The sequence below is a fragment of the Calonectris borealis genome, chromosome 15 (genome assembly GCF_964195595.1).
Source record: "Calonectris borealis chromosome 15, bCalBor7.hap1.2, whole genome shotgun sequence".
NCBI lineage: Eukaryota > Metazoa > Chordata > Aves > Procellariiformes > Procellariidae > Calonectris > Calonectris borealis.
The window spans coordinates 10,273,007-10,294,870 of record NC_134326.1 but is presented as its reverse complement, the minus strand read 5'-3'; the positions used below and the strand labels follow the sequence as shown (position 1 = coordinate 10,294,870).

The 21,864-nt window shown below is 39.3% G+C and overlaps 2 protein-coding genes across 13 annotated transcripts; one reads left to right on the top strand and one right to left on the bottom strand.

Moving 5' to 3' along the window:
- Positions 1-3,153: 3,153 nt before the first annotated feature.
- SLU7 (spliceosome associated SLU7) lies at positions 3,154-17,083 on the bottom strand. Of its 6 annotated transcripts, none has more exons than XM_075164136.1 (16): positions 16,916-17,083; positions 16,162-16,338; positions 15,359-15,512; positions 14,977-15,057; positions 14,231-14,395; positions 12,776-12,841; positions 11,168-11,215; positions 10,522-10,653; positions 10,145-10,242; positions 8,657-8,724; positions 8,317-8,456; positions 7,215-7,376; positions 6,654-6,758; positions 6,366-6,440; positions 6,008-6,112; positions 3,154-5,006 (listed from the first exon to the last, which is right to left on the bottom strand). In XM_075164136.1, the coding sequence occupies exons 2-16, from the start codon at positions 16,323-16,325 to the stop codon at positions 4,827-4,829; spliced, it is 1,743 nt and encodes a 580-aa protein (XP_075020237.1). In that variant the 5' UTR covers positions 16,326-16,338; positions 16,916-17,083; the 3' UTR covers positions 3,154-4,826. The 6 variants fall into 6 exon arrangements, with proteins under 6 accessions (XP_075020237.1, XP_075020236.1, XP_075020235.1 ...); XM_075164135.1 differs by having other exon boundaries at positions 16,897-16,970; XM_075164134.1 differs by having other exon boundaries at positions 16,505-16,943.
- PTTG1 (PTTG1 regulator of sister chromatid separation, securin) lies at positions 17,074-21,366 on the top strand. Of its 7 annotated transcripts, none has more exons than XM_075164141.1 (7): positions 17,179-17,357; positions 17,817-17,920; positions 18,209-18,311; positions 18,627-18,805; positions 19,719-19,812; positions 20,701-20,850; positions 21,209-21,366. In XM_075164141.1, exons 3-7 carry the CDS (start codon positions 18,230-18,232, stop codon positions 21,286-21,288), a joined length of 585 nt encoding a protein of 194 aa, XP_075020242.1. In that variant the 5' UTR covers positions 17,179-17,357; positions 17,817-17,920; positions 18,209-18,229; the 3' UTR covers positions 21,289-21,366. The 7 variants fall into 7 exon arrangements, with proteins under 7 accessions (XP_075020245.1, XP_075020242.1, XP_075020243.1 ...); XM_075164142.1 differs by lacking the exon at positions 17,179-17,357 and adding an exon at positions 17,369-17,518; XM_075164143.1 differs by lacking the exon at positions 17,179-17,357 and adding an exon at positions 17,626-17,650.
- The last annotated feature ends 498 nt before the right edge of the window (positions 21,367-21,864 follow it).

The window sequence follows — 21,864 nt, the reverse complement described above, 5'->3', positions numbered from 1 at the left end:
CCTGGGGACACGGGCAGCATTTGCCCAAGCCAGGAAAGCCAGCGACAAATGTCACTTACCCGTGTCACAGCACAGTGCCTCTATCCTTCAGGGCAAAGCAGCAGCCCTCAGAGACGAGTGAAAAATTACTTCCACTGCGTGCGAGCAGTGACAGTCTGCGCAGCTAGTAACAGCTACAGATAAAATCCCCTCTCCTGCTGCTGCTTTCCAAGCAGAGAATTTTGCATTAGAGCTGGCTTTTCTGTTCTCAGAGGATTGATAATTTGCTAAAAATGATCTTTTGGCTATTCCTAAAATATTGAGAAAGTATTAGTATATTGGCAGAATATACTGTGGGGCTGTGCTGCCTCTCTGGTGTTAAAACCTGCAGCCCAGTGCTTTTGCTTCTGCACACGCCCAGCATGAGACTTGTTAAAGCACGAAGGGACAGCCGAGCAAAACCAGAAGCCAGCTGAAGGCACCATTTTCCTCCCCCAGCTTGGGTCTCGTGCAGCCCAGAGGCTGATGGCATAACCCCTTCCCAACCAGGAGGTGCGGAACTGGGAGCAATGCCAGCACGAGAAAGCTCCTTCACCCGTGCTGCTGTCTTGCTAACGGGGTACTACAGCCGGCGACTTCAACCTCAGGCCTTGCGCAACCACTTCCCCGATGCACTGTTGGCATACGTTGTGGCAGCTTGTGAATAAAAAGCAGTAATGGGTTAAAACTCTGCTGTGAGGTGGTGTTGGAAACAAATTTGTAGTTCTTAGCTTTATATTAAAAATCAAGAACAAATGCATGTGCAAATGTGCTGAGGAAGTAAATGCATCTGAAAAAAGGTTCCACTCTTAAGAGATGCGGTGGGAGATTATAGAGCAACGGGCCAAGGACTGTGCTTAGATCCAAATGCAGTGCAAATGCGTGGCTGGGCGGAGGCTGTTTCTAAAATGCTTTGGAATTACTGGACTTACTTTTAAGACTTTGTAGCTTAGAAATTTTGGGTTTGCTAATCTGTCCAAAGAGCAAGGTTTTCTTAGGCAAAGTGAATTTTTTTTCTGTTTCACTGAGGTCTGAAATCCATTTTGCAGAAGCAAAAATCATCACTACCTACTACCCCGGTGGGTCATCTGGTTGGGTCATCTAAGAGATGTGAACAAATTTGTTTCATGTAAAATAACTAGTTTAAGTTAGAATGATATTTCTGTCTCTCTCTTTGTTGCATCCGGCAAAACGAATGCAAACAGAAGTGCTAACGGAACAACGAGGAGTTGCCTGCACGTACTTCAGGCCACAGTATTTTGGCCTGAACGGAGTAATTAAAGTTATACCCAAAAGTGGTATGGAAAACTGCAGTTCCTAGGTTGCACTAGGCACTAGTGGGCACAGAAAATCCTGTCTCTTCTGTTGTTTTTTCTTTTTCCTAAAAGTTGAACTCCATTTCATCCTTAACTAATTGCTATCATTCCTGCTTTTTTCTGATCCCTCAACAGCCTAAAACAATTACGCTCGCGTAGAACAGCGCATCTCTTTCATTAACCCACTCAGGAAAGCCATAAAGATCCAATTACAAAGAAATGTGGAGACAGTAAAAGAACTACCTTCTGGCATGCCTTGAAAGATAACACAGAATGCTAAACTTTTCAACAAAAAAATAAAGGAGAATGTTTTAATCTGCATGTTTTAAAAATGCAAATGTCTTCCAATCAGCTGGCTAGTGCAGCTGACAGTGCAGCCAGTATGCCTCAGACAACCAGTACTCAACAGGATGAAAAATGAGACAATTGAAGCAATTGTTGAAAAGGGAGTTGAGAAAATAATTTCTGAGCTTTGCCAAGGGCAAGATTCAGCGAAAGCTGCCCTCACCGTGCTGGGAGGGTCTGTCGTGTATTATGATTTGAGAATTTGACCAGCCTGTGTTACCAGGCCAAGGAACTTCCTCTCGCCCCGCTTCTACCTTTGTGCATGCAAGTAACAGGAGTTCTCAACTTCAGCTGCCTCTGCTAGAATATGCTCATTTTCATTGCATGTTCGTTTTTGTTCAAGCTAGCCTACAAACTTGTTTCAAACTCATTTTAGAAAGGAAAAATTCTTCTTGTGCAATAGGAAGCAGTCTTTGGATACGCACAGTCACATTGCATGCCAAATCCAAGTGGAAGCAGATGGAGGAAAATTAATCCTCATGATCAGATCCACAATGTTCTTTAACATTTAACCTTTATGATATAAATAGGACAACATGTTTTAAGCTTTATTTGTCCTTTAACTGTTGAGCCTGATCCAGACGAGATGTACTCTGCATCATTCACAAGCACAAGGAACTGTATTTTGAATAAAACACTGCTAATTGCTTTTTACCCTGGAGCTGCCTTTCTGCTCCACCAGAGAAGAAACTGGTCCATCTTCCCCATAGGCTCTCTCTTAGCAGAGGCAGACAGGGCATGCCGGAAAGTAAGTTACAGTCGTGTCTTCAGGTATTGAAAAGAAAATCCATCCACATGAGTATGCTTAAGGTGGAATTCAGTATCTGTATTTGTAATAAACATATGGCTCTGTAGTACTGAACACGTTATATTGGCTTGTAAAATACATGTACCTTTAACTCTCCCCATTTTTCTCTTGAATGTAAGAAAAATACTCACTAAACAAGAGTTTAAATCTTAACTTTACAGGCTGCCTAGACTGGTGAATTATTTGTTCTTCATTCTAAATTGCTCTCTTCAGTGTATTTCTGAATTGCCTCCTTTATAAAGAATCAAGCCTCTAGCTACTTTTAGAAAGGTATCTAAATAGCTCAAGGAACTGGTAACACGGACCCTTCTGACGTCTCATCTTCCCTCAAATTGAACTTGGCACTGACTAAGACAACAGCAGTTGGTATCTGCAGCTGGAGGTATGCTGGCCAGAACTTCAGATGTTACAGCCCTGAGAAGAGTGATAGTTTACAGTTCAGCTCATTCAGAAAAAATCACCCAAGGACAGTTTGCATTCAGGTCATACCAGAGGATCTCTGGAACACAGTAAATAACCTAAAATTTTGATCATCAATGAGAATATCACAAATAGTTTTAATATAGAACTACATTGCAGACTAATGCAGAATTTCCATTATTAGCATTTCTGTATGCTAAATTAAAATACTCAATCCTCAAAGCGGCTGTGAAATCACACACACGCGACACTTAGATGTATGTTTATTGTATGTAATTACTCGTGGAAAAGAGCAGTTTTCCCTTGAAATTATCCATAACCCAGAAAGGTCAAGACATGAGCTGATGTGGAAACCTAGAACGTGAGTCACTAGAATAGTGGAAGGAAAACTATATCCCTAATATTTTTCCCCCTCTGACTGTCTAAATCCACACTGTTTGTGAAAACATAAAAGCAATTTCTGCAAAAGCTGATTTCTACTCTTTAAAGTTTTTCCTTCCTGGTACTTGGTTATATTAACAATTCCACCCCCAGATCTTTGATCTCACTAGTTGGCTGTATTTTTTTGCAAGTGCTAGGAGGATTTTAAAATCAAGTTTTATAAAATAAAAGTCCACAGTCAGATTTATAAGTTTTATAAATTAAAGTCTGCATTCAGAATAAGTATTTCTGTAACAAAAATGAAGGGGAAGCAGACTTGGGAGAAAACCCAATAAAAAAAGGAAACCAGCTTTACAGGTGGAAATTACAGGTACAACATGTTACAAGCATAACATACTGTTTCATTTTCTTCCAGTAACTTTAATTTCCTTCATTGTTTACACAGTGGAAATTGTAATCAGGTTCTTAACTTTAAGAAGAAAAGCCAGGATTACAGTCTTCCTTGTCCATTAAATTTATAACCATTAAATGTGGTTATAAAAGCCACGTTCAATAGGACAGTTTAAGCCATAATAATTCTCAAGCCTTCCCACTCTGAAGTCATGCTGTGAAGTTTTTCACCCATTTCTTCAACTTTTAATAATGAAAGAGGAAAACTCCCAGTTTAAGGACTAATATTGCCAAACACAAAGCAGATGCTGCTTCACATTATCACAAGGTATTAGAGCCTGACCAAGGTATTACACCATGTAACAGGATTCTGGAATTTAAAAGGGTAAGATGAATACTGTTATCAAACAGAAAACCAAAGAACTCGTATCTCTGCCACTGAAATTTACATGTTAACATCTGCAGAAACAGAATTAGAATTTAAAATCTCTCCTGTCAGCTTCTCCTAACCTCTTCATTAAAAAGGCTGGACAGCATTTAAGACCTTTGTATTAATTTAACCAAAACTGTACAAAGCAATCAATTTTTACATTTCCAAAATACTTACTACAAAGTGATCAAGAAAGAAACTATTTCTCCTTTTAAAGCCATGTGACAGGCAACCCCCTTTACAAATAAGAGGCTTCAGTAGCTGTATTAAATTTTTTTTTCAACAATTTTTGTTCTATATTGACACCTGCTGACCATTTCTTTTGAGTAGTCAGTTTTACTGAATGTATCATGACTTTATGCATATATTAGTTGGCCAAATGAACCCAGAATTCCAGCCAGTACCAGATCTTTTCTCTTCCAATAAAGAATTTACAGAATAGGTGTATATATTTTATATATACATATAATTTTTTTATATATATATGTGTGTATATATATATTTGTGACTGTATATGTATACATACACACATACATAAAATTGCTGGAAGTCCAATACTTATGTCTGTTGAAAGAAGTTTTCACCAACTTCTTTGGTGCAAAAAAAGGTCTCTGCTCTTTCTGGCACTTATTAGACACGCGGAAGGTAAGCAAGTGTCTACAGAGTTGTAAACAAGTATGAAAAAAAGTCTTGTGTACTGGAATGATTTTCACCGTGACTACTGTCCAAGAAAAGAGGCCATGGGATCATCAGGTCTCTGACGTTTCATTCTATAGGCTTCCATTTCCTCTTCTGTTGGCTCCCTGGTTTCATACAGGCTGTTGTATGGTCTCTTCCTCTCATCTATCTGCATGATTTCTTTAACGTGGAGAAGACGAGCCTCTTCTGCATTTAGTGCCTGAAATGAAAGCAAAGAAAAAAACCCACAATGAAAGTTAAGCAAAAAACCACAATGAGACTTTGTATTAGGTTCTAGTATAATGAACAAGCAGCAGGCAGAATGGTGGGATAAGCAATGCACATCTGTCTGGCCCACCTACAGCACACTTCATTTAATGCTCATTTTTTAGTGTTTAACATAAAATGATGTTAAAATGACAATTTAGCAAACAAGATACTTTAATCTCTTTCCAATTGCCCAAATCAAGTAAGAAACTCCTTGGCTTTACCTAAAATGTAATCATGACCCAGCAAGTACGAAAGCATATAAGCAAGCATGTGATCTTAGGGGTTTGGGTTTGTTTGTTGTGGTTTTTTTTTTTCCCAGTCAGGGTGCGGGTTTTTTTTTAAATGCTTTTTGAAATACGTGTTATCCCATTCCTCAAACTACTACTGTTGCTCCTTCTTGCTACTGAAAAGAAGCTGCACTTGTACAATGCTTTGATTGATCATAGTTTAATATTAGTTTTACACTCTGAATATCCAGAGGCAGGCTGCTGTGCTTGTGGAAGGGTGTTCAGCAGCAGTCAGTAGATAGCTTGGTGGATGGATTTATTGCATCAACTGTGAGACTGACCCCAAGTCTGGGATAAAAGGTGCTAAGTTAAGCTTTGACAGTGCCTTTGATCTCTCGCATCTTTCTTCAATACCCAAATCATTGTGTTCTGCAATGTCTTCTATAGATCTACAGCTGTAATAGGTGCCTAGAAAGGAAGTGTTCTAAATCTTCTAAACTAAGTCTTCCAATACTAAATGCTTATTGCACGTTTGCCTGAGAAATAGGGAATGTACTTTAAAACATCTAACAGCATTTTAAATTTGCTTTAGCTCAAAATTAGCATCAAAGAACATCCCACAGAATACCACGAGAACTGTATTACAAGCTTCATAAAACTGACATTGTTGTAAAATACATTTCAAGATCTTTTTGCTACAAAACCACTGAAGAATATAGTGCACCTTTTTAAGTTTTTCTTGCTTCTTTTTCTCTTCACCCTCACTATCTGAATTTGAGCTCTTCTTGTGCTTCTTCTTCTTCTTCTCTTTCTGTTTCTCTTGGTGGATCTGTAAGGTGGAAAGCCAGCTACTGTTAAGATTCAACTTGCAAATATTAGTAATATTCAAGCCATTAAATCCCAAGCATCTATTAATGCTATTTGAAACCTTAGTTTTCAATAGAGAGGTTAATGATCTAATAATGCATTCTAATAATTTTCAGGCTCATTATGACTTACATAATTTTGTAGTTATACATATCCTTCCATCTCTTAAAATACTGAGGAAAAATATCGGCCTTCCTGAAAGGGAAACAACCTACCTCCATCAGTGTTTTGGGTTTTGTCATGTGTTCTTCCTCCCTGGGTTGCTCTTCCAGTAAGCTTGCTTCAGTATTCTATACAATAGACAAGAGGAAGGATACCCATTTACCAAGCACATTTGAAAGGGGAAGGACAAAAAAAAAAAAACAAACAACCAAACAAAAAACCCCAAACCAAAACCAACCCAAAAAACCAAACCCCCCAAAAAAAGCAAAACAGTCTAAAACTTAGCTAGGAAGATGAATGTATTTAGGTCTTTCCAAGTGACTAAATAAGACAATACTTACAGTAATTTCTTTCCCAGCTTCTCCTGTACAGTATGAGTACTTGACAAATGAGTGGCAGCATTTGTAACCCCATTTGCCTTCTTTCCAGTATGAACCCCAAATGCACTGCAAGAAAAAGAAGACACCATAGGAGTTATGTCCACAATGATTCTCCCATAATAGGCAGGCTGCAATTTACTTTTGAGGTTATATCCTGATAAATAAATTATTCAAACAATCCACAAGGGAAAGTTATAAGAAATACTTTTGCAATTTTACGTTAGCCTTACAGTTTCAAGAAAGAGAAAAGCAACAGTATGTGGTCAACTCATATTCAAAGTTGTAGGGAAATACAGTAACTCCCCCTTTAGTTTGAGATTGCCATCGCAACTCCTCAAATTCACATTGCAACCATGACAACTTGAAATTCATCGTTAGTAGAAAAGGGAGAGTGTCATGTTTGAGATAGGAGAAATTTATTTGCTGTATTAATTATATTGTACTGTATCCTACCATACCTCATTCCCTTCCAATAGGAAGGAATCTAATTTTTTAATAATTTTTACATAAGCTAGGACTTACTGTATGGTTGTTGATCTTTACATCCTCTTCATATTTAGAGCAAGCAATAGCTTTCTCTTGTCCTTTGATGACTGTTCCATGTCTGGAGTACTCCACGTAATCTTCTGTTTGAGCTAACAGCAGTTCAGCTGGTGGGGCATCTAGATGTTCCTGTCCTCCATACTAAAATGCATACAGAAATGACATTTAAAAGTTTTGCAAAACCCTCCACCTTTTATGTAGTTAAGCGTACATTTCAAAATCTTCACGTTCAGTACCTTCTGAAGATGCAAAAGAAGTGGATGGAGACAGTTTAATCTTCAGTGAATAGTTAAGAGAGAAATGCATCTCCTCCTATGGCCACTGTGGTGTTTTTTGGTGGTGTGGTTTTTTGTTTGATTGTTGTTTTGGGTTTTTTGGGTTTGTTTTGGTGGTTGTTTGGTTTTTTATTTTTTCGTGCCTGGAGGGTTACAACAGTGATATTCCTCACTCAAAGCAGGAAAACTTTTCAGACCAAACCAAAAGGCTCTGGCATAACCAAAGCAGTACTTCCTGTCCCCCTCCAAACTTGAACGTTGACAAGGTTAGAATCCAAATGGATTATTTAGTTCTTTATTAGTTATCCAAGAAACCAGTAGCAAAATATAAAATAAATAGTTATCTAGAAGACTGCACTCAAAACTCAAGTCTGAAAATTCTGCTTTTCAATTTAAGAGAAAAGAAAAATTTAAAAATAATTTTGGGAGACAGTTACTTGGTTATTTTACAAAAGATAGCACTTTTAAATAGCAAAAGAATTTTTTCCAACCACTTCTATTATTTTAAAAAAAAAAAAAATCTAAATTCCCACTCCTCCTACATACTGCTGTCAGATTTTTCACTGCAGAAATTCTTATAGTTAAGGGAAGAAATACCAGCAGATCTTCAAAGGTTCCTATATTAAATAACATAATGAATCCAATTGATGAGATAGTGTGTATAGATATAAAAATCTTTTTATAAATCTAACCTGCTGAGAACAGCTGATGCATTTTCACATAGCATTATTAATCTTATTTGTTCCCCAAGACTCAGACTTCAAACTCAACAGAATTCTTATTAAATAAAACCAAATGTCTATTACCTTCTCTAGGATGCTTTCTTTCTGCTGTGCCTTGAAATCTTCTTTTTTCACTTTGAAGGATTTATACAGTAGCTCTAATTTTGTAGGGTCTGCTTGAAGATGAACTTCAGAGCCTTTGTCATAAGCCTCCCAAGCAAACACTGTGTACACAAGAGGTTTCACTCAATATTTATTCTAAAACTGACATGTGCATTCAAATTAGGATCTTTAATTCTGTAGTAATTTGAAAGAAACCCTCCATCTAAAAAGATCTATTTCTCTTTTGCGAGAAAGAAGCATTGTTAACTTAAGTCTTTTAAGTCCATTTCCTTAAAAAAAAAAAAAAACAAAACCCACTTACACTGAGTCTGTGCCATTGAAATGGTATCTCCAGTGTAGCGAACAAAGTTGTCACCTGCGTAACCAACTCTGCAGAAAAGAACAATATCATTCTTAGCATTCAAGTAAAGTGATTTCCTTTTAAATACAATCATAGAACACCAACAGGAAAGTAAAAATTCTCCTTTGTGCCCTGAGAGTTAAGAATGGAGGGAAAGGAAGGAGCATTCAACTCAATACATGAAATGAAAGTCTAGCCTCCCCATGGAGTCATGAAAGTATTAGACAGCAACTCAGCGTACTTGATGCCTGTATTTATATGGAACCATCTTATGACGTAGACCTGGAGCTTTGTCTGGGATATCAAGCGCCATGAGTCAAGCTTGGATCTAATTGCACAATAAATATGCATGAATGTAGGTGATATTCCAGCATAGTGATTCTCAGCTTTTGGATTTGTGAATCTCTCCTCCCGCCCAGACCCAGTGTATTTTACTGGGTTAAAGCCTGGTAATAGCTTTACTGCTCTCAGTTACCTTTTGCACGCCCCTTGAAAAGATTCACAATGAGTATATGGAACACAGGTTGAAAATCAAATAATGTTAACAATCCAATTTCCCACACTTTTCCTCTCCCACTCTGAAAAATTTACAGTCTGCAATGCTGTGGCAGAAACACATATTCAACAAAGGTCAAACTATGACTCTGGAGAGAAGTGAAAGCATCTGCATCTAAAAAAAAGAACTGACTGGCATTATTCTAGCTGAGGGCAAGGAGAGGTAGAAAGAGCATTATTTGCTAGCATTTAGCCACTGCTATTCTATTTCAGGCAGTGAGCTAACCCAATTACTGTACTCTAAATAAATGTTTCTACTCACAGCCTGTCTACTCTGTATGTCCACAGCACTACACAGGTCACGGCAGGGTGACAGCTCAAGTGCTTGACTCGGGTTTTAAGTGAGACAGCCTTATGTGCAGCCAAAAGCCAGCCTATGGCATTCTTTAATTAAGTTGTCTAGACAATGCCACAGTTTTCAGACCTTTTCTATGCAGACTCCATTAATATATGAGGAGCTTTTGCTCCTAATTCAGGCATTTAGTTAGGTACCACATTTACTCCATGCTAGTCTCCAGTACTGAATGCCTCCCAACAAACGAGGGATGAAGTTAAGATTTGGTTACTGAAATACTTTACATAAACATCATTATTGTTTACAGGTATCACCTCTAGATACAGCAGAGCGTTCTAATCTTTGTACAGGTCATTACACTAAACGGTGGCCCACATATCCCTGAAGATTAAGGGCCAGTATTACTAAAATACCGCTTTTATATATGAAAACAGAAAGTGCTGCCAAAACAATTTTTTTCTGTGTTTACGACTTCTATCCATAACCGACTAGAGATTCATTAGTAAAAGGACATAGAAATAAAAGAAAATACAAAACTATTAATCTCATTTTTAACACAGTTTTGTTGGATACACAAGCATGACCTTGTTTTAACTTACTCATCTGGATTCTTGCCTGTATTGGCATATGGGTTCTCCCTCATTGCTCTTGTTTTGGGATCATAATAAGCAGAGTTTGGATCTAGATTCCTCAAGTACTAGGGAAAGAAAACAGCATACAAGATATTAGATATTTACGATTTTAAAAGAACTGAAGTTACTACTGTATCCCCCAGCTTAGACATTTTGAAAAGATCTATCTGTGTAAAAGGATGACCTTGATGAACTCATAACATGAGCAGGAATAGAATTGAGAACAGACCTTAACCTCCAAACCGCAAGACCCATATGCAAACTCATTAATAATTGAGCGTACAATTTTTTTAAATTAACTCTCCTGAATACAAAAGAACATCTGTAAAGAATTCTTTACTCACTTTTGCAATATCTTCCCGAATACGTAAATTTCGAACTGTGATACGTCTTTTAGAGTCAAAGTTCTGCCCAGGCATATCAATGTCATCTGCATATTTATCTTCATCTTCATCTTCACTGTTATGATCTCTTTCCTGAGGAGAGATGGGAAACTTCTAAATAAAAGAGGACATTCGCTCTAGAGACAAGTATGAGAATCTGATTTTAGTGGTTTCATTAAAAATTCTGCAATCCCTGTAGTTAAAAGGTAGATCATTTACTTGGGCTTAAGTGTGCTGTCATGCTAGTAACATGCTAATCTAACATTCAACAGTTTTCAGAAATATTCGTTAAAGGATTTCCACTTCCTCATATGGAAAGTTACGAAAACATAACTGTGATGATATTAAGAAAACAATCATCTTGGGCAAAATATACCACATATTAAAAAATAGTTATTTGCTTGCATCTCTAAGGCTTGATAACACGCAGGAGTTAAAACAAAACCAAAAACCCCTCTATGAAATCCAACAACTTCTGCCCAAAAGAATAGGCAGCCAGTGGCATGAACCCAACATTGAAACCCTTACGCCACCCTTGTTTCACTGTTCCATTAACTACAGGTCCTTTTTTCTGGCCATGGTGTGATGCAGTGGGTAATCATCTTACTGTCTGTGAATTTGGTTCCTCTTCTCCCCACTGGTGTCTTGGGGAGTTCTGCAGCAAAGAAAGAGCACATCAGCAGGGAAGACAAGATAGTGGAGAGAGGAAAGACGGCAGGGAGATAAAGAGCAATCAAAGCAGAGCTTTGATGCTGGATGCAAAATACAATTTACCTGTGGCACAAAATGCAAAGAGAGTACTATAGTCTGAATGTTCTAGGAAAGAGCTTGTAAGCGTCTCTATTACAGACGCACGTTGGAGAGCTTTTCAATGTATTGCCAACTACATTTCTAAGCCTTTGCAAGAATGGCAAATTCTAGAACTGTCACTGTTATTTAGAGCTTGCTATGCCTTTGAACACTAATGGTTTAGACTAGAATATTTCATATCATGCAAATATAACCAAGATTTAACTCTGAAAGCTTAGAAAAATTATTAAGAAGATATGCATATTCAAGTATTTAGTTAGGATTGACAGAAATACTGAGCATGAATCAGAAGCCATCATTTAATCTGGAAAAACATAGCCAGAATTTATTTTTTCAACCTGCTTAGCCTCTAACTTGAGAATACTTGGAGCGGTAAAGATGGAAACAACTGTGAGTCCTGGAAGACTGACGAGCAAATTGGCCAGCACTGACTATGCAAATCGGCACCAGTCTTGGTCCTCTCCATCAGAGACAGTTCTTATGTTTCAAACATACTTTTCTTCTTTCAGCTCCATTTTGTAAGGACTAAGTATATGAAGCCAACAACGTTGCCTTTGGTGAAAACAGGCATCAAAAAGAGAAAGAATCTTTTCTATCGGGAAGGTCAGAACGCTGTAGTTTGCGCTGGGTTGGAGATTAAGTTCACTCTGCCATCTAGTGACAAAATGCAATGTGACAACCTCTGGAAAATGGAGGCTCAATTGTATGTAGTCTTTTGCTTGGTGTTTTCTTTCTTAGCATATTGATTAAACAAACCTACTTCTGAGCAGGAGCAGTCTCTACTTTTTCTCCATTTTATAAACTTAGAATATTATCAGAAATGCCTTTTAAAATTAGAATTTTATACGAGGAGCTTGTAGAAGTTAGTCAAGATGCAAACTCTGCAGAGTTACAAGCCAGAGGGAAATACATATGCTCTGCCTTCAAACAACAAGAGACACTGCAAATAGTCATAGCAATGACTTTGGTTCCAAGATAAAGAAAATACCTTCCTATTCCAATTTATACTAAGCATTACTAAAACAATCCACAGTCACATAATAGTCATTACCTCAACATTAGTCAGATGTTACAATCTTTAAATACAAAAAAGCATTTCAGTACATAAACAAAACTACTACATGGAAAACAAGTTTTTCTGACTGAAAAATCCACTTCATTAATCATAATAATCAGAATTTTTGCTTATAAGGGGAAAACAAAGCCACTCTCACTTGAAAGAATATGCTTCAAATTCTTGAATGTGACACAGAATATGCTGGTGCTCGGAAAATCTTTAAATTACTGAAGGGCATAAAAACCAATAGCAGACCGTGTATAGAGAATAAAAGCATCAGAGAGCAGAAGTAATCTGCTGCATTTTTATTCAGCTACACAAAGATAAATTAGGGTTTAGTTTACTTACCACTTGCTCCAGCTTTCCTGATGCTAACTCCTCCTGAAGCTTCTGGGCTTTCAGTGTACGTTTGGCCTGTGTATCATGAAAATGCATTTGTTTTAATATTTCTTTTTAATAGCAAGAGTGTAGTAATACTTATCATAAGCATCTCTTGTGACTGCTGTCATTTAAAATGTATTCTTATTACAAAAAAAATGAGGTTTTAATTCTCTGGGTGCTTGTAAAAAATCAGCAGCCTAGAGCTTCTCTCCTTCACTCCTATCCTTTACCATATTGTTTTTTGAGCTTCAAGGAAAGGAAGCTATATATACACTAACCATTTTACTATTTTACATTATACTGTTAAATAAAAGAGTTTACTAGAGCTTATGAAGCTATGCCATTACTACATGCATGCTAATTTAAGAGATAGCTTATTTTACTTCAATAGTGTTTAAGAACAAACATGTTTTATTATTGTGTCCTCATAATCGTTAGGAACTTCATTGCTTAAGGTACTTCATGACTGATGCTGCAAACATTTATGTTTCATCCAAGAAGCACCAAAGTCTAGCATCTGAAATGAGATTCTAAGGCAGCACGCAGTGAATTTTTGGATGTGTTTGACATCATAGAACCACAGAACAGCTGATGTTGGAGGTACCTCTGGAGACCGCCGAGGACAATCCCCCTGCTCAAAGCAGGCTCGCCTGTTTTATCACCCTTACAGTAGAACACTTTTTTCTTACGTTTAAACAGAATTTCTTGTGCCCACTGCTTCTTGTCCTTTCACTAGATACTACTGAGAAGAGTCTGGCTCTGCCTTTAAACACTCCCATTAGACATTTAGCATTAGCTTTCCTATGCACTATAGGAAAATACTGAGGACCAGGCACCGAAGGGAGTTAGTTAGGCACCCAACTACCTTTTGGAACTGGCCTAACATCCAGCCAAGGTAGTGAACTCTTTTTTTTTTTAATTTCTTCTAAAAAGTTAATAGTGTCCACATGGATTTGATGCATACAGACAGAAAGTTAACTGCAACAGCAAGCTGCCGATCTGCACAGAGACATGTACAAATAGTCCACTGCTCCATCATGGTAACAAAAAGGATTCATAAGTAAAATAACATGAATGAGGTTACAAAATAGATATAGATTTATCGGCTCTAATACGGCCAAATAATAAATTCCTTTCTTGCCTGCAATTCAATCTGCATCTTGGGTAACAAATTCTAAGGCTTGTCTATTAAAAAGTAAGCAATCTGGACAGACACTTCATTTATTGTGCAGATCCATACTCAGTTGCCAGTTCTGATTTGAATTTTCAGTTTAAGCAGTTTGCTATCAAACACAGAATCCACCTCATTTTTCCATTATGAATACAGCACAAGGTCTAATATTAACAGTGCACATAACAAACGTTCCTCTTCCCAGCCAAGCCGTTTGAAGCTTTCCCCAGTAAACCACAGCACCTACATACCAAGTCAACCTTGGAATATTCCTCTACAATCTTCATGTGTTCTTCTGGGTTATAACCATTCCAGCGATCTCTCTTTCCATCATAATCAAACATCAGTTGAGGCTGCACATGTTCATCTGGTGCAATATTCATGCCTGTGTATTTTGCTCCAACTTTCCTGGGTCTCTGAAAGGAAAAAAAATGGTTGGATCAGTCCATTAGACTAAAATATGTTACTCACTCAGGTATCTCTTTAAAAACAGTATCAATCGAGCTCTTCTAAAAGAGCCAGTTAAATTCAGCACTATAAGCCTGTGAATTGTAAATAAATGCAAGTAGTTCATTTCTGTTTTTTAAAGTAGCGCAACTGACTCCAAACCCCATCAATTTCTAACTCTACTTTCCACAATTAAGAAAGCAATTAAAACACAGTTTCTGGGGATGCTTCTAGCTGACATGAAACAGAAAGACAGGCACTGCAGCGCTTGAGTTAACGCAAATTAACATGAAAAGCTAAATATTTTCAGATACTATTGCAGCACTTACCACAAACAGAATTGATGAGCAAAAGCCTGAATAGTAGCAATTTTTCCCTTAATTTTTCCTACATAACAATTTTTTTAGAAATCTTCAAGCCGCCTTTCTATACTTGTAATGTTTCTCAAAACTAGTAATTTTTATTTTAACTATAGCTAGCTATTTTTCACTAAGATTAGAATTCACATCGTTTTCAAAACCATTAAAACATCAACAAAAGTCAAGTTTACCTCCATGCAGTCTTTCTTTTTGTGTGTCAATGCACCACAGTTCTCACAAGCTCCTTTACGATATCTAGTTGCTATAGCATGCTAAACAACAAAAAAAAGAGAGGGTTGTACAAACTTGTGGCAAGATTCATATACGTGTTCCCAATAACTAATTCATTTTTTCAATACAACTAAAGTGTGCGTGGTCTACCCAAACCCTGAACACATATTTTGATTATTACCAAACACTGCGACTTGCCTGCTGAATAAGAATTCCCAGCTCCTGTCCCTCTCAAAAACATGCAACCAGAGTTACACCTTTATAGAGAGTCAATGTCTCTTTTCTTATTACCTCATGAAATCAAACCAAATCTTTACTTTTTGACAAAAATATTTTGCATACCTCTTGAACTCCTCGTTTGTACCAATCTCCAGAGGAGCTATATTGCTTCTGCTTCTCTGGCTGAGGTCTCTGATGCTTTAGTGTAGGTCTTTTAGAGGGATCTATGTACCATGGTACTGAGGATATGTACTGAGGAATATGAGGATTGATATCTCTGTAAAAGATGTTGTGTAATAAATACACAGCATAGGGAAAAAACCCCACAACAACTTAGCCTAACAAATATCTCTCACATTAAAGTTCAGTGCTTTAGGACTGATAATAAAATAATGAAGTTGTTACAATCCATTGCAAAATAAGCTCTAATTTAACTAGATAAGCACAAATTTTCATTGAGATTTTGTTGCCATCTAATTCACCTAAAATCCTGACTCCAAATCAAATACTTTATTCGATGTAATGTTACTGAGCACAAAAATAGTAACATTTCTCTTCTCAGAAACAATGAGCCTTGCATAAGCAAGAGAGAGGGAACAGATGAGGTACACAGTAAAGTCCCCCAGTACTACGTTTCGGTCACTTTTAAAATACCACTTGTAAGTAGCCGCATAGACGGGACTTTTTAGCAGTACCATCAGTAGATCACAGTAGATAAACACTGAACCTACATGTTTTTTGAAAATACCTGTTTTCTGAGGATGACTAGAATATTAAAAGCAAATTCACAAAGTTCAACTATTTAGTTCTACAATGACTCATGTAGAAACCATGTATCACCCTCATGATTATTCTGTAATCACAACAGGAAGAAAGCCATTTTTAACCAGTAGCTTTAGAATAGCCATAGCTTTAATAAAACTTACTTTCCTTCTTCATCCACTTCAGCAGGTGCATTTCCTAGTTTTCTTTGTTCTTCTAGTTCCTTCTTTTTCCTCCAGTCTTCCCTTGTCATCTTCTTTGGTTCCTCCAGGCTCACATCATTTGATCCTCCCGAAGAAGTGGCATTCATTACCGTCCCTGATGCCATTTTGTTCTTTCCTCTGTAAGAAAAAAAAAAAAGAAAAAAAAGCCTTACAGATCAACACCATTGGACAGCACAGTTCTTCAACGTGGTTTTGCATCATCCAGTTAAACCAGTAACGCTGTATTATGCATTCTTAACACGTCTTTTCACAAAAACAAGTACCAGTGCTGAAAAAAAATTACCTTAATAACGTTTCTCTTGTCTAACTAATACGATACACGATGGGGACGAAGAGCAGCAGCTCTGCACACAGTCTCAGGACACGCACTATTGGGCCTCCCCCGCCCGCGCGGAGGGGAACACGGGTTCACCCGCTGCTGCGCGGGCAGGCAGGGCCCACGGACACGCCGGGGCTGCCGGAAGGCGCCGCGAGCCCGCCGGGCCCCGCACAACGCGCCAGCCTGGGCCTACGCGTACCCCGAACGCCAGGCAAGAGAGAGACTGCAAAGAAGCAGCGCCCCGCCAGGGACCGGACCGGACCGGGCCGGGCCCGGCCCGCGAGGACGCGGGTACTTCCTCGGAGCCCAAAGTGGCCCAGGCAGCCGCCTCCACCGCCCTCCCGGACACCCCCTACCTCCGCCGCGCTTGTTTACCAGCTAGGCCGCACCGCCGCCCCACAATGCACCGCGGCCCCGCCTCCAGCTACGCCCCGTCAAGGAACCGCCACTGCCAGGGGCGGTGCCACGCCGTCACCACGGTAACGCGGCGCCGGGGCCTGCGGGGCGGCTGCAGGCCTACCACTGCCCGGGCCTGCCCCGCCCCCGCAACGCAGGGGCGGAGCCGCGGGCGAGCAGGTGAGGCGGTGCGGAAGCGGCGCTGCTGAGCCAATCGGCTGCTGAGCGTTAGTCGAAGCAGCCAATGGGCGATGCGGAGGCAGTTTAAAAGCTGCCGGCGGTTGGGGTGCTGGGTACTGCGGCCTTGCTCTCTGAGGTGGGGTGTCTGTGCTCGGCCCGCCCTTTGCCTGACCTGGCACGAGTCTAACCCTCTTCTCTTAGGGGCTGGTGTCCTGCCTCAGCGCTGCCCGTAGTTCTTGAGGTGAGCCCTCGGCTGGGTAAGCGTGGCCGGTCGGGGAGCGCTGGGAAGGCGGTTGGTGTTACCTGCTTAAGGCTCGGCCCCCCCCCCCCCGAGGGAGGAGAGGGCTTCTGGAGCTGTGACCAGAAGGTGCTTAAAGAAGGGAAGTGCTGAGATCTGTGGCTGTGAGTCTTGCTTTGACTTTGTGCTTAAGCTTCTGACTTCAAGCTGTACTAATCAAAAGCAGCTTTTTCAGAAGACTTCTCTTGAATGAGGAATCACTTCTGCATCTATGTAATGGCAGTGACAAACTCCAGGTAGGAGCTGCCTGGCTGTCCTTAACAGTGCAAAGGATTCGTTGTCTCAATAGGGCTGAAAAACACTAGTGATCTATTTGAGTAGGGTGTCCTCTAATAGCTTCTTTTTCTGGTGAAAAGATGTCTCTGCTAGTAAAATAACTGGTATTACTCTTGGCTCTTCAAGTGCTACAAGCTGACTAAGGTCTGAGTTGCTAAGCTAGGAGATGTACTCTTCATGTACTGAGGAAACAGTTAAACTCTACAAAGAAGTGACAGAGCAAACCAAAGGTATTAGATCTTTCACTGTAGGATTGCTAGTGAGACCTTGCTACTTTCCCAAACTCATACAAGCTCCTTTGGGATTATGAACCTACCATGTGCACTAATAATGCCTTCAAACATAAGGGTCTGTAGCTAAACTACTATGAAATTATGTGAAGTATGGATTTGTTCCCCCTCCTCTAGGGACCAGCCCATGGTAACTGTGTTGTCTTTAATGTGGTTTGTTTAAAAAGTGTGCTGGGGTGGAAGAAATGACAAGAACGATTTCCTCTTTTTCTTGTGTGGACTTTCCAGAGTGGTCTCATCAACCTGAAGATGGCAACGCTAATCTTTATTGATAAGGAGAATGGTGAAGTTGGTGCTACTAAGAATCAGCTAAGACTCCCTTCAGGATCTTGTGCGTATATGCTCCCCTAAGCCAGTAGGGAATCAAGTGAAGTGCATAAATGTTGTTTTGTTATTCACTGTTTTGAACAGTGTAATTTTCTATTATTATATCTACTTATCTAACCAATTCTACTAAGCTAATCAACTACTATAAAAACAAAAATAACTCTGTGCTTTTGTCATAGATGGGGCTTATGCTCCTGAGTTATAAATGGTGAACAATGACTTCTATGATAACTAGTTTTCCAGCACATGCACTTACTGAAGCAAGCTTTAGGGCTGATATGGTGCTAAAGTTTGCTTTTTTTCTTCCCCCACTCTCCAGCAAAAGTCTTATCTGAAAGAACACAAGTTAACACTCCACTTCCTAAAAAAACAATCAGTACATCTCCAGCCATGTCTCACTCTGTCAGAAAGGTTCTTGGAAATGTGAATAGAACTGAAGAAGTCATGAGCAAGATGGAAAAGACAAGACAGATAAATCAGCCTTGCACTGCAGACAAAGTGAGTACAACACACTTCTATGGGGGGTGGGGGGCATGCATAGTTTACCTACTGTTGTGACTTAACCTCGGCAGGCAGCTAAGCACCACACAGCTGCTTGCTCACTGCCCCCTCAGTGGGATGGGGGGAAGAATTGGAAGGGTAAAAGTGAGAACTCATGGGTTGAGATTAAGACAATTTAATAATTAAAATCTCACAGAAAAACAAAACTGATTTCTTCCCATGAGCTGACTGATGCCTTGCCAGTCCCTGAGCAATGGCAGCCCTGGCAAACTTCCCCACCAGTTTTCATTGCTTAGCATGATATTATGGTATGAAATATCTCTTTGGTCAGCTGTCCCGGCTGTATCCCCTCCCAACTTCTTGTGCACCCCCAGCCTATTCACTGATGGGGTCCTGAGAAGCAGAAAAGGCCTTGATGCTGTGTAAGCAGTGCTCAGCAATAGCTAAAACAGCTGTGTGTTATCAATACTGTTTTCATCCTGAAGCCAAAACATAGCATCATATGAGCTACTAGGAAGAAAAATAACTCTATCCTAGCCAAAACCAGTACACCTACATAGGCACAAGGAGTACAACAGCTTAGGGGGGTACCTAATGGCAAAGAAGTGGCTCTAGAGAAAATAGTCTGAGTTAATGTCTTGTTCACATGTTAAGCATCAGGATTTTAATATTATGAGCCTAAATGTTCTATTGCAGTGATTTGTTGCCACTGTATATAGTACTGCACTATATAAACTCAACTGAAGCATTTGCTCATCTCTAGCTTATTTGTGTTGAAGGTATTAGAATTCAGGCATAACTGAGGACTGTATGGCAGGCGTTCTTGTCTGTAGACCTGTATAGCACAGGAAAGCCACTAAAATGGGAAACCACAGGAGCTCAAATGATGTGACTTTCTCTTTTTTTTAAGATTACTGAAAAGACTGCTGGATTAGAAAGCTGCGATGCAGTGGCTGAAGAAGACTGGCCAGAAATAGAAAATATGTTTCCTTTTGATCCTCGAGGTAAGAACTATTGGTGTAATTATTAAAATGAACAATTAGGCTTTCATGACTGTTGATATTGTTGTAAGACTTTGGCCAAGTGACTGTGGCAAACAAGCTAGCATTGCATTTCTCCAGAGTCCTTTCTTAAACATAAGGGTGCTTGCTACTTCTGAAATGCCATCTCATTCTTGTTTAAATGTTTCTAACTGCAATAGCTGTGTTCCAGATATGTAGGAGTCCAAGTCCATTATTATGGTGGCAGGAAACTAGTTCCAAATAACCATGCTATAGCCTCTTAATTCATTAAATGGCAACTAATAGAGAAGTATTCAAAGGAATACTTAAGCAGTACTTGCATGTAAAGCAATACTTAAGTAAGAAGAGTAGACCTCTTTTAAGAGTGTATGCCAAGATAGTAATTTGTAACTGAAAAGATTCATACTGCTGTAGGACATAATAGTTGAAGATGAAACTTCTAAAGCTGTTCTTAGAATATCTGCAATGGGCTGCGCTATCTCAGTCCTTCAAATTGTGTCCTTAAACCATCCAGTTCTTGTGGCAGTGAGTGTGTAAAAACTACTGTGCCAAAGACTACTTCAGTGTTGGTGAAACAGATATGCTGTGCTTGATGAAGTTGACTTAGTATAGTGATTGGAAAGAAATTACTAAAAGCTCCTGCTTTACATTAGCAATTATGTTATGCAGTCTAGTCTTTTGATAAGTGTTAGTGTATGGGATTCTATGGACAACTAAGGTGTAACTGCAAATAAATATCCCATAAGAGGGGACTGTTGGATTGTGTTGTTTTGGACCTGCTCCCACTTCATTTAATCTAAGAGAATTTGCAGCTTCCCAGGCTACTGCTACTATACAGTTACTAAACTACAGTGGGTCTTTCTCAAACAGACTTTGAGAGTTTTGATCTTCCTGAAGAGCACAAAGTAAGCAATATCAACCTGTGTGGTGTTCCCCTCATGATATTTGAAAGGACATATGACAGATATGTGAACATGGTTCCTTCACCAGTGAAGATTGAAGAGGTTTCGTGGGAATCTAGTAAGTGGAAACTTAGCATGAGTTTCAGTACATACAGTGCTCATTAGTGGTTTGGGAGGGCTGCAGTAGTGAACTGCCACTGCTGTCCTAACTGCCAGATACTACTAGTATCAAACAGCGTTTGGTGTGTAGTCAAGCTGAATTTACTGCTCAACCCTACTACTACAGGTGGTGGTCTCAAAGTGATGTTGCTGAGCAGTCTCTTGCAGCGCATTGCTAACTGATCAGTTAGGCGGAATTGGCTTGTGCAATCAAACAATTAGTCATTCAAGATGCTTATGGTAATCCACTGGGAGCTAGCTTATGTTAGAGAGTATAAATTCCGGGTTTCATGAGAAACTGATTTGCTCTATTTCAGACTTGCTACAATCAACTGCTGACTTCCTTGCTACCCTGGATGAGATCATTGACATGCCACCTCTGAATTATGACCTTTAATGCATATTCTGAAGCATCTATTGAGTTCAAATTTCGTGTAGTTCTGTATTTTAATAAAGGCTAATCTAACCTGTATAATACTGGACTTTATTTTCAGTAGACCCAAGATGTAGGTAGTAAAATAGTGCTTTGAAAAGGAGGCTATCTGAAAGCAATTAAAGCAGAGCCTGGATAAGCTTCTAAGCAAGACTATAATTCACTGTTGTGAACCATATCCAGGAGTTAGTACCTGCTGATTAGACTGTGGTCATGATAGGTTAAGTGGCCCTTCTGACCTCACTGTTTACATAACTTTATCCTTTATCCATCAAACATGCAAGGGTTTAAAACTGATCTGTATATCTAGTGTAAATTAAGTACTAGAGCTAGTACTCTTCTGGCATTTTTCCTTTCTTGAACTTGTTTGCTCTTCACAGCGGTTGTCCCAGATGGTATATGTTGGATTCTTATGCAGCTGTAGACTACTTCATTTAATTGTCACAGCATTATGTGGCTCTCACTGCTGGGTACTGTCTGTGCTCTGAGGAAAGGTTGGTGGAACCCCATCCTTCAAATTATAAGCATACAGGTTCAATA

Bases quoted from the DNA above. Each gene is read 5' to 3' on its own strand.
- SLU7 (XM_075164136.1), bottom strand. From the start codon at position 16,325: ATGGCATCAGGGACGGTAATGAATGCCACTTCTTCGGGAGGATCAAAT. The intron at 7,377-8,316 runs GTAATAGACATT...TATGCATTTTAG, and splicing joins AAGAAAGCATCCTAGAGAAG to TATGGAGGACAGGAACATCT. The intron at 6,441-6,653 runs GTAAGTATTGTC...TCTATTGTATAG, and splicing joins AAGCTGGGAAAGAAATTACT to AATACTGAAGCAAGCTTACT.
- PTTG1 (XM_075164144.1), top strand. From the start codon at position 18,230: ATGGCAACGCTAATCTTTATTGATAAGGAGAATGGTGAAGTTGGTGCT. The intron at 18,806-19,718 runs GTGAGTACAACA...CTTTTTTTTAAG, and splicing joins AGCCTTGCACTGCAGACAAA to ATTACTGAAAAGACTGCTGG. The intron at 19,813-20,700 runs GTAAGAACTATT...TTTCTCAAACAG, and splicing joins GTTTCCTTTTGATCCTCGAG to ACTTTGAGAGTTTTGATCTT.